Below are 10,848 nucleotides of genomic sequence, written 5' to 3' on the forward strand. Positions count from 1 at the left end.
GCAGTCCTGCCAGTCGCCCCAACCTACTGTGTCGGCCGCCTCTGAGAGCGAGGGCATAGATGGGATCTTGGCTCCGGTGTCGGTTGTGGCTTCTCTATCGAGTCAGACACTTAGCTTTGAGAAGAGTGGTATTGTTGACGTTGCAGTCATGTCGCTCTTTTTGGCGATGGGTTGCTAAGTCAGGTTTGTTGGCAATGGTACCTAGATCTATCGTCGCGAGGAAAGTTTTGAGTTTTTCTCGCCACCTTGGTTGCTGCCTACCCAGGATCCGCAGTTGATTGATCGGTTCCCCCATGTCTTGGCATGTCTTTGTCGGCGCAATATTGGAGTGCCGTGTTTGGAGTGTTCGTTTCGTGTCGCTTTTTGTGGCGTCTTTTGTTGGCTAGAGTTGGTGCGGTCATGTTGTTCGTATCTTTATTGTGCTTGGTTGTGGGTGTGTTGTTTGTGTAGGTTTGGCCTTGCTGGTCTAGGTTTTCGTTCTATTTGACACTCTCTTCTTAATTAATGAATGACGCAAATCTTTTGCCTCTTTTTTTTAAAAATGCAAGCATTTAGAATCAGAACCGGAAGCTAAAAAAAGATATTGCCATGATTTTTTTTTCTTTTTTGACCTGAGGATACCATAGTTATCCATAGAGCAAAACAGAAAACAAATCGTGTTACTCCAAAATTCAGAATAACATGTAATCTTGTTTTCTCTTTTCCTCGTGGCTTATGTGTAAACAAAATGTCTAAAATTCAGAATACAGCTGAATGGTACCACCTAGTGATCCACAAAACAAAAGACCTGTCTCTGAACTGCAACTTTTGAAGCAAACCAAAGGAAGGAAGTTCCAACAAATTACAACCATACGCACTATTCAACATGCTAATCCAACCCCCGAAAAGGCGTTCAATCAGCCACTCCGTTGATCATGCCGAGGATCTGTTGGCGGAATCGCCGGACGTAGTGGCAGTAGTGCTGCCGCCGCTGCTCGATCCAGAAGTCATCTGGAGGCTGGCCATGTACGTGAACGGGTTCACAGGCCGCGCGATCTCCTCCTCGCCCTCGAGCATCCTCACCACGCTGCTCATCGCCGGCCTCAGCTCCGGCTGGTACTGCACGCACCACAGCGCCACCTTGCACATCCTCTCGGCCTTCTCCCTGTCATCGGCCCGTATCCCGGACGCCGCCATGACGTCGTCGAACCGCCCCTGGTCGAACCTCTGCCACACCCACTTCGGGTACCACTCCTGGCTGATCATCGTGTCCGGCCCTGCCGCCGCCGCGTGCTGGGACTGGGCGGCCTGGTAGTTTCGCCGTCTCCCGAGTATCTCGAACACGAGCATGCCGAAGCTGTACACGTCGCACTTGTGGGTCACGGGGAGCGGCAGCCACAGCTCCGGCGCCGCATACCCGGGCGTGCCCCGCGCGCCGGTCATGGTCAGGTGACTGTTGTCGCGGTTGCAGAGCCTGGCGAGCCCGAAGTCGGCCACCTTCGGGGAGTAGTCCGCCGCGAGCAGCACGTTGCCCGGCTTGATGTCGTAGTGGATGATCCGGTGCTGGCACTCCTCGTGCAGGTACCTGATCCCCTTCGCCGTGCCGACGACGATGCCGTGCAGCGTGTCGAACGCGAGCACGTGGGTGCCACCGGCGGCGGCGTTGAAGAGAACGCGGTCGAGGGAGCCGTTCTCGAGGTACTCGTAGACGAGCGCCTTGGTGGTGGCGTCGAAGCAGAAGCCGTAGAGGCGGACGAGGTTGATGTGGTACGTGCGGCCCGCCGTGCCGACCTCCGCCATGAACTGCTCCTCGGCGCGCCGGTCGAGCGTGCCGTTGAGCACCTTCACGGCCACGAGCACGCCGTTCGGAAACCTGCCGCGGTACACCACGCCGAAGCCGCCGGAACCGACCCGCTCCGCGTAGCCCCCCGTGAACTCGCGCAGGTTCTCCGGCGTGAACCGCGCGGGCTTCTCGCGCAGGATGCCGTCCAGGAATCGATTCACCGACTCCAGCTCGACGTTGTGCATCGCCGGCAGGTTACCTGCTGCGCTCTGTGTCTGTATGGCTTGCAGCCTCGCGCGCTCCGCGTGCCACTCTCGGTTCACCTCGACGCATCTGGTGATGTGCCTGAAGGCCATGAGGACGACGATGCCACCCACGATGATCCCAGCTGCATGAATGTGCAGATTGAGAAGCTAGAAAACGTGAAGAACCCAAAAGTTGACAACAGAAGATTGATGCATGCTTACCTAAGGCGAGAGAGTTCATCTCCCGTCAAGTTATTCTTGAATCTTGATCGATTAGAAAGATGGTTCCTACGTTCGACGTTTAGTCTACAAGTTCGTTGTAGTCTGACTTTTCGTGGCACTATTCCAAAGGAAAGCTGCTTGATCCATGATTCCCAATTGAATATGCTGTCAGTACCACACTCCGGATCACTAACGTACGAACTTCCACGCGGATTAAGTTAAGTATATACATATCGTGACAGCCTTATCACATCACACAGGTAAGCGCACACTGTCCAATCACAACAAGTACATTTGTCATGCAGATGACACCATCTTTGACCACAGAAAAACCGAAGTTATGGTCAAACGTATATATCCTGAGCCTAATGTACGTAGATGTCAGCCAGCTTATTTTTTCGGTTTTGCTATTTTCTTAACAATTTCGCTGGTTCTATATGTCAACCGAGAATTAAGTTAGAGCTAGCTTGATTCCGGAAACATTGGATTTGTATCGTGATTCGTACATCAAAAACTGCATGTGTAGTTTGACGAAGGATTGATTTCAAGGTCCCATGACAATTCCACTTTCGAGAGTTTTCTAATCCAAACATATTTTCCCGAGCACCACGGGTCAATATGTTTGGATTAAAAAAAGTTGTATAGATGAAAAAAAATCCGAGACTTTATTATAGGTATAATCGCAAGATTGTAAAAGACTTGACCAGCATGGGGTTGCAATTACAACAAAAGTGTCCCGGTTACATATTTTAATCGCATATAAAATTGGATGATACATATGACCGGTAGTTAACTTAGTTCTAGTTCAAGGAAGAATTAGTTGCGTTCATTTCTAGAAAGACTGATGAATTATTACTATTTAAAAGTCACTAGACTCTCTTCGCCCCTCACCCCCCCCCCCTCCCGCTCCGGCGGGCAACATATCCTCTAGTGCACTGCTTAAGATCTTAATGGAGAGCCCTAGTCGTGAGAAAACGCATTGGGTAGACACACGCGCAGTACAGGTACACATGCATGCCTCCCTTGCATGGCTAGTATCACATCGCTTGGCACTGATGCATCGTCTTGCATCTCTGGCATGGGTCTCCTCTCCTACTTCGCCTATCAATGGTGTGGTCTCTAGTTAGCTTTCTCTCGACTGACATGAAATCCGTCTTTTGACTTCCGCCTTGACACCTACATAATGTAACATGAGATTGTGTTGCTCAACTTCGTCCATTCAGGTCGGCAATAACTCACGAGTGGCCCGAGTCAGGACCATTTAAATCTATGCGCCAACTAAAGATTTTCTAAGACAAATTCAGATATGATAAATAGAGATATTCAAATCCTCCCATGTCAAAATTGTGTCGCTAAGGGACGTGCCACCTTGTCAAGACCGCACTTGTTCTGCGTATTTCATCCCCCCCCCACCCCAAAAGATAGTCCTCCATCATTTCTCTATTGGATGCTATTGAGAACTTCAGAATTTTGTCTGCTATGGAGAGTGTTTTTAGGACTGCTAATGGAAACTCACTTAGCTGCACTTCTAAAGCATCAGTTAGCATCCTGGAAGCAAAAAAGGGGGAAATTAAGTGGGTTACTCTTGGTGATGAGAATTCCAAATTCTTTCATTCAATGGCATCAAGCCAAAAGAGGAAAAATCATATTGCCACACTCACTGACTCTACTGGTGTTGTTGTACGTGAACATAATAATAAAGCCAAAAAAATTTACTCGAAGCCTATATAGACTGACTTGGTCAATGTAACCCTACCGCCTCTTTCACTCCTATGGCACATCTTATGAACAACACCATTGATTTGGTCTTTCTAGAAGCCCCCTTCTCTCATGATGAAATAGATGCAGTGGTTAAGGAACTCCTCAATAACAAATGTACAAAACGTGGTGACTCTAATGCCGAGTTTCTAAGAAAATGTTGGCACATTGTTAAAAAGGATTTTTATGACCTATGTGATCAGTTTCACCAAGGCAATCTTTGTCTCCAAAGTATCAACAATTTCTTCATTACTCTCGTGCCAAAAAAGGATCATGCTGAATTTGTGCATGATTTCAGATCAACCTCTTTGTTAAATTGTACTCTGGAGATTTTAACGAAGTTATTGGCTAATAGAATTCAAATTGTGATCCATAACACCATCCATGAGAACTAGTGTGGGTTTCTTAAGTCCAAAACAATTCAAGATTGTCTTGACTGGGCCTATGAATATTTTCATCACTGCACAAGTACAGGAAGGAAGTTGTGGCACTCTAGCTTGATTTTGAGAAAACCTTTGATAAGGTGGATCACACTTTCATTTTGGTAGTACTACATGCAAAGGGTTTTGGTCCACAGTGGTGCACATGGATTAAGCAATTACTTGAATCTTCTATTTCCTCATTTCTGCTTCATGGAATACCTAGCTCAACTTTCCAATGTTAGAGAGGGGTGAGGCAGCCCCCCTCTCTCCACTTCTTTTTTGCTTAGCTGATGATGTCTTGTAGTCACTTGTAAATGAGGCAATGATCCATGGACTTCTTACCATGCCTTTGGCTATGCAGTGTTCTCCTACCTTTCCTATCTTCCAATATGCATATGACACATTGGTCATTCTTCAGGCTGATGTGCTGCTGTTGTGCCATCTTCTGAAGCTACCTAAAGACTTTGGTGATGCATCTGGGTTAAAAGTCAATTATTAAAATTCAAATCTCATACTAATCAATATTGCTGAAGACAGAGTTCTTTTGTTTAGTGAGGCCCTTCAGTGTTAGCTTAGGAGTTTGCCTTTCACATATTTAGGGTTGCCACTAAGCACAACTAAACCAAGGAAATAATTCTTCCTGCCCTTAATTCATACTGTAGAGAGAAAACTACCAGCAAGTGCTATGTATCTCAATTTGATAGTAAGCTCTGAGTGGTTAGTTATGTCCATTCATCCCTGCCTATGTTCTTTCTCCGCTCCTTGAAAGTTTACCAATGGGTAATAAATGAAGTGGATAAATATATAGAAGGCACTGTCTCTGGAGAGATAAGGATTTGCATAAGAAAACCCCTCCCCTTGCATTTCTAGACCTGGTTTGTAGGCCAAAAGATCAAGGGGATTGGGTGTCTTGAATCTTTCAGTTCAAAATGACTTTTTGTTGATGTAACATTTGCGCACATTTTATAATATGGTCGATTTGCCATGGGTCAAGATGGCTTGTGAGTTATATTACTATATTTCCCTTCATCCTCTCGATCAAGGGAGGTCTCCTTTTGGTGGAGAGATTGTCCAAAAATGAGGCAAACCTTCAAGCAAGTGCCCTAGTGTGATTTTCTTCAGGGAAACTCCATCATGTTATGGCAGTATAATTGGTCAGGTGTGTCTCCCAGAGAAACCTAGCCACATCTCTTTTCATTTTGTAAGAATGATGTAATATCCATCAAGCAAGCCCTACTAGTGCCATAGGTTTCTGATCTTTTCCATTTACCACTTCCAGACAAAGCACACAATTTCATCGTTTCCAAGCTCTGGATGTAGTACCAACCATGGGTACTGTCCACTGTTTAGATGTGGCAAGGTTGTTGTTAGCAGAAACACACGGTTTTTTCTGGATTCTTATTCATAATCGCCTAAATACAATAGCCATGTTGCAAAGGAAAAAATCTTCATGGAGGACTATTCTTGCATTATGTGTGGGAATGATGAGTTGGAAACTAGAAATCATCTGTTCTTTCACTGCCCTTTTAGTCGTGTTGGCAATACCTTTGTCCCTCTTGCGCACCACCTCCTCGACAACAAACTGATATTTAGAGATGCTATCTAGTCTCAAGTTAACCTTGCATGAGTCTTTTTTCATGGAGTTGATCATAATGACTGCCTGGTCCATCTGGACAACCATAAATAACTTCATTTTCAATGATATCCCCCCAAGTCCCTTCAGATGCACGAAGGAATTCAAGGATGAGCTAGCTCTTTTATATTGCATAAGGCTTCTAGGAAGTCTTATAGTGGACTCAAAACTTGGATTGAAATATTCGGATAGTTGGAGGGCTTTCTTTTTCCCGTTTTCTAATATGTGCGGGGGCACTCCCTGGTCGTACTGAGTGCCCGCCTCTGTTCGTCGTCCGATGGATATCCTGTGGCTCACCAGGGGATAGCAGGACCAAAGACGTGACACGGTCGTTCGAGAATATCATCGTCCACTCGTTCTTATCCCCACTCCACAACCTCCGCCGGTTACCTCCCTCCTCCAAAAACTTCTATTTACAGTGAACGGTACCTACAGCAGTGACGTCATCCATGATGTCACCCATGTGCTAACTCAATTCACTCACAAAATTATGAAACCAAACTGAAATTTAACTGAAACATAATTGAAACACGATATTTTTGTGAAACATATGGAAGTGACGTCAGCGGTGACGTCAGCAGTTTCACTTTTTTGTCAAAATGTTTCACAATATTTTCCATGTATCAATTTAGTTTCATAAAATTTTCACTCATGTTTCAATTATTGGTTTTATATTAGATAAATGTCAAAAGCCTCACCAATCTCAAAGCACTAGGTGAATGATAGATGTAGCTCCTGTAGGTGAAGTTGCCTTTAAAAACGCTGGGTTCCTCCCTCCTCCGCCTAGACCACCTCCCGACTGCCTCCGTCGCTGCAACCCAGAACTCGAGCTCCGATTGCCTCACCCGCCTCCCATCAGGCTGCCCCTGATTCCCCGCCGCCGGGAGGACGCCCACCTCCACACGCGGTGCAGGGCCCGTCCCCATGGCGCGCCGCCAGGAGGGTGCCCATCTCCACACGCGCGCTTGAGGCCTCCATCTCCATGACACACCGCCGGTACGCCCACCTCCACCGCCCTGCAGGCCCCGTCTCCATGGCGCCGCCTGGGGAGAACGCCCACACTCCACAGGTGCTGCAGGCCCCCCGTTCCGTGACTCGACGCCGAAAAGGGCCTTGCAAACCCCAGCGCCGTAGGCCCGCTCACCTCCCTGGCGCGCCGCCGGGGCGGCGCCCACCCAGAGCACCCCGTCTCCATTCGCGCCGCCAGGAAGGGCATTGCCTCCATCGTGCGCCCCTTCGCCCTCTCCCATGGTCCAGCAAGTGGACTCGTCGCGATCTCATGTCGATGTGTTTTTTTTTTGGTGCATCTGTGTAGTTTCTTCTTTTTTCTGTATCCCATCACTGAAACTTTTCATTTTTGTTACATCTCAACTGAAATCACAAGCACTGTATTTTCGGGGATGTATTTTTTTTTGGAGCTATATGTATTTTTGATCGATTTTTACATCTAGAGATCTTTTTCTTACATCTAGAACAATGTCATCAGTGATTTTTTCTTGTTCTTTTTCTACATACGGGATCTGGAAATAGTACTTTCCTCCATAACTAGATGTACCAATAGTAGATTCTCCAGATCTTTTTTTCTACATCACGCTGCTATTTTTTACATCCTCAATTAGAATCACAAATACTAGAATATTTTCTGAGATGTAATTTTATGTAGTTAAACTCTAATTTCTTACATTCCAATATTTGTGGTGAGTTTGAGGAATCAAAGGAGAAGATGGCAGATGCATTTACTTTTTATTTGTGTGAATTTATACATAATCAAAAGCTCGCTTTTTCCCCGTCATGAACTCTCCACGGGAGTTGAGGAATGAGAACGCATTCTCTGCATTTCGCTTGCAGACCTGCAGCGGTAGTATGAGACGTGTAGAATTAGGACTTTCTATTTTTAGATCACCGGGATGTTAGACTAGTTTATTTCCTAATTTGGGTGGGACACCCTGGTAGACTAACTGGTGCTATAGCATCCTGTAGCAACGTCCTTTCTTTTTTCTGTTTTTTGGGCTTACAACCTTCTAGCTAGTCTCTTGTTACTAAACCTTTCGTACTTTAGAGCAGGTCTAACAGACCCCCTAAACCACGCCGGACTTGTATAATTCCGGCGGTATACGGGGTGCGGGCGAAAATGGCCGTCTAGCAGGCCCCCTAAACGGTTCACCCCGTATCTAAAATATACAGGGCCCTGGGAATTTTCTCCCTCGCCCCTTACTTGTAGAGGGTGGAGGGGCTTATAGGGGGTGAAAACTGCACTCTCACCACCGGACCTCGCCGCGCCGCCGCCAAACAAACTCCACTCCGGCGACCAATTCCAGCCAACGAGCTCTAAATTCTATCAAATCTCTACCAATTTCTTTCAACCCATCAAGATTTCTATCAAATAATGAAAAAACTAGATGAATTTTGACGTTCTCCCACTCGGGGCGGAGCTGGTGGGGACGGGGCGGAACTGGCGCCGACGTGGGCAGGGCGGGTGCGCCGCGACGGGGCAGGGCCAGGGTGGCCATGGCGGCCTGAGGCGGCACAAGGCGACGGGGGCCATGGCGGGCTGAGGCGGCACAAGGCGACGGGGGCCATGGCGGCCTGAGGCGGCGCAAGGCGACGGGGGCCGCCCATGGCCTGAGAAGCGGGGCGAGGCGGCGGGGCGGCGCGTGGCAGCAGCTCGGGGCGGCATGTCCGGTGGTGCGGGGTGGCAGGTCCGGTGGGGCGGCAGGTCCGACGGCGGGGCTGCAGCGCGAAGAGATGAAAAAAGAAGCATATTCTTAGAATATGCTCTTTTACAGTTTTCGTATACGGGGACTGCTAGACGGGAGGCGTTTTTGTCCGGTTAAAAGTACTCGCGTTTTATATACAGGGCCCTCTACTCGCGTTTTAAGGGGTGAAAAAATACGGGACCTGTTAGACATGCTCTTACAAACTTTAAAAACTAATGAAAATCTACAGTGGGGAAACCCACTTATCAGGTTAAAAAAAACAAATCCTGGATTTACGTTCCTGAAAATGTCACAAAGATAAACAGTCACAAAATCTCACAGAGAGAGAGAGAAAAAAAATAGAGGGCCACCGACCGAGTTTTTTCCACACGGAATACATTTGCAATCCACACATTACCAGCGAGGCAGAAATCCAAAAAAGGAGCAATTTGCATCAGCGTACTCCAGGTACCTTGCCGAGAAAACCTGAGGAAGCGTTCGATTCCGTTGTTGTGTCATCGGACAGCATTGCGCCGGAGCTGTAGGCCGCCATGTGGGCGAACGGGTTACCGGGAGTGGCGATCTCTTCCTCCCCCTCCAGCATCCGAACGACGTTGCCCATGGACGGCCTGTCCTCCGGCCGGTACTGCACGCACCACAGCGCCACCTTGCACATCCTCGCGGCCTTCTCCATGTCGTCCACGTCCCCCGCCGCCATCGTGCGCGCCAGCACGGCGTCCATGTCGCCGGCCTCGAACCGGTGCCACACCCACCTCGGGTACCACTCCTGGCTCTCGCGGCCATGCAGCCCCAGCTCCAGGTTCCGCCGCCTGCCCAGCATCTCGAACAGCAGCATCCCGTAGCTGTACACGTCGCACTTGTGCGTCACCGGCAGCGGCATCCACAGCTCCGGCGCCGCGTACCCAGGCGTGCCCCGCGCGCCCGTGATCGTCAGGTGTGTGTCCTCCCTGTCGCACAGCTTGGCCAGCCCGAAGTCGGACACCTTGGGCGCCATGTCGGCGCCCAGGAGGACGTTCTCCGGCTTGATGTCGTAGTGGATGATCCGGTGCTGGCACTCCTCGTGAAGATACCGCACAGCCTTGCCCGTCCCGACGGCGATCTCGTGGAGCTTACCGGACCCGATGGCCGTCTCCGGCGTCGACCCGAAGAGGTGCCGGTCCAGCGAGCCGTTCTCCATGTACTCGTACACGAGCGCCTTCACGGACGCGTCGAAGCAGAAGCCGTAGAGGCGGACGAGGTTGATGTGGTAGGTCCTCCCGATGGTGCCCACCTCCGCCATGAACTGCTCCTCCGCGCGCCTCCCGAGCGTGCTGTTGAGCACCTTCACGGCCACCGGCGAGCCGTTGGGGAACCTGCCCTTGTACACCACGCCGAACCCGCCGGAGCCGACCCTGTGCGAGAAGCCCTGGGTGAAGCCCCGCAGCTGAGTCGAGCTGAACCGAACGGGACGCTCGTTCTGGACGCCCTCGATGAAGAAACTCATGGTACCCATCTCGACTTCGGCCTCGTCCAAGTCCCTCGCCGTGTTGCCGCCGGCTCCTCCATTGAAGGGCGAGGCATCCCGTTCAGCGCCTTTGCTGCCGTCCTGCCGCAAATACACTTGCACGGCGACCTTGGCGCATAGGTAGATCGCAATTGTGGCAACCACTGTCACAATACCAGTCACGAGCACTCCAACTGCACCAGAAAAAAAAAATCAGGTGTTAATTGTTTGATAGGATTTGGGGTTCCAAGCTGTTCATAAGTCATAACACACTTACTGATTGATAGGGCAAGGATGCCACTGCTAAGCGCCATGTTGACGGATCGACAAGGTAAACTAAAAGACAGAAAGAAAGCTAGAATCGTGGGAGCTTGCTCATCGAGTCTATGTGGATAGTCTGCTTTCCTTGAAGCTCACGCATTTGCTCTTCCATTGTCAACTGCGTGTTGGTGATCTGCATATCTAGACACGTATGTCCCGGTAGCGTTTATGGAAAAATTCCAGCGACAAGTAGTCAGGACCTCCTCGTCCCATCGTGATATCATAAACTTAAGAACTTGTGCCAGTTTAGGTGATGAGAGCGATTACCAGTTGACTGCGTCGGGT

General features: G+C 49.2%; 2 protein-coding genes across 2 annotated transcripts; both read right to left on the reverse strand.

Moving 5' to 3' along the window:
- Window positions 1–912: 912 nt before the first annotated feature.
- On the reverse strand, window positions 913–7,292 carry LOC124671209 (rust resistance kinase Lr10-like). The gene is made up of 3 exons (XM_047207617.1): window positions 6,741–7,292; window positions 5,955–6,078; window positions 913–2,150 (listed from the first exon to the last, which is right to left on the reverse strand). The coding sequence occupies exons 1-3, from the start codon at window positions 7,290–7,292 to the stop codon at window positions 913–915; spliced, it is 1,914 nt and encodes a 637-aa protein (XP_047063573.1).
- A 1,145-nt stretch (window positions 7,293–8,437) lies between these two features.
- On the reverse strand, window positions 8,438–10,562 carry LOC124671210 (rust resistance kinase Lr10-like). The gene is made up of 5 exons (XM_047207619.1): window positions 10,520–10,562; window positions 10,030–10,436; window positions 9,211–9,954; window positions 9,036–9,039; window positions 8,438–8,772 (listed from the first exon to the last, which is right to left on the reverse strand). Exons 1-5 carry the CDS (start codon window positions 10,554–10,556, stop codon window positions 8,438–8,440), a joined length of 1,527 nt encoding a protein of 508 aa, XP_047063575.1. The 5' UTR covers window positions 10,557–10,562.
- Between the last annotated feature and the right edge of the window lie 286 nt (window positions 10,563–10,848).

Source organism: Lolium rigidum, chromosome 7 (assembly GCF_022539505.1).
Source record: "Lolium rigidum isolate FL_2022 chromosome 7, APGP_CSIRO_Lrig_0.1, whole genome shotgun sequence".
Lineage (NCBI taxonomy): Eukaryota > Viridiplantae > Streptophyta > Magnoliopsida > Poales > Poaceae > Lolium > Lolium rigidum.

What these genes read in the sequence shown, in the direction of transcription:
- LOC124671209 (XM_047207617.1), bottom strand. Translation starts at nt 7,292, where the DNA reads ATGGGAGAGGGCGAAGGGGCGCACGATGGAGGCAATGCCCTTCCTGGC. An exon ending in CACCTAGTGCTTTGAGATTG is followed by an intron (nt 6,079 to 6,740) that starts GTGAGGCTTTTG and finishes ATGGTTGTCCAG; the next exon opens with ATGGACCAGGCAGTCATTAT. An exon ending in GGTGCGCAAGAGGGACAAAG is followed by an intron (nt 2,151 to 5,954) that starts GTATTGCCAACA and finishes ACATTCATGCAG; the next exon opens with CTGGGATCATCGTGGGTGGC.
- LOC124671210 (XM_047207619.1), bottom strand. Translation starts at nt 10,556, where the DNA reads ATGGCGCTTAGCAGTGGCATCCTTGCCCTATCAATCA. An exon ending in CATCCTTGCCCTATCAATCA is followed by an intron (nt 10,437 to 10,519) that starts GTAAGTGTGTTA and finishes TTTCTGGTGCAG; the next exon opens with TTGGAGTGCTCGTGACTGGT. An exon ending in AGGAGCAGTTCATGGCGGAG is followed by an intron (nt 9,955 to 10,029) that starts GTGGGCACCATC and finishes GCGTCCGTGAAG; the next exon opens with GCGCTCGTGTACGAGTACAT.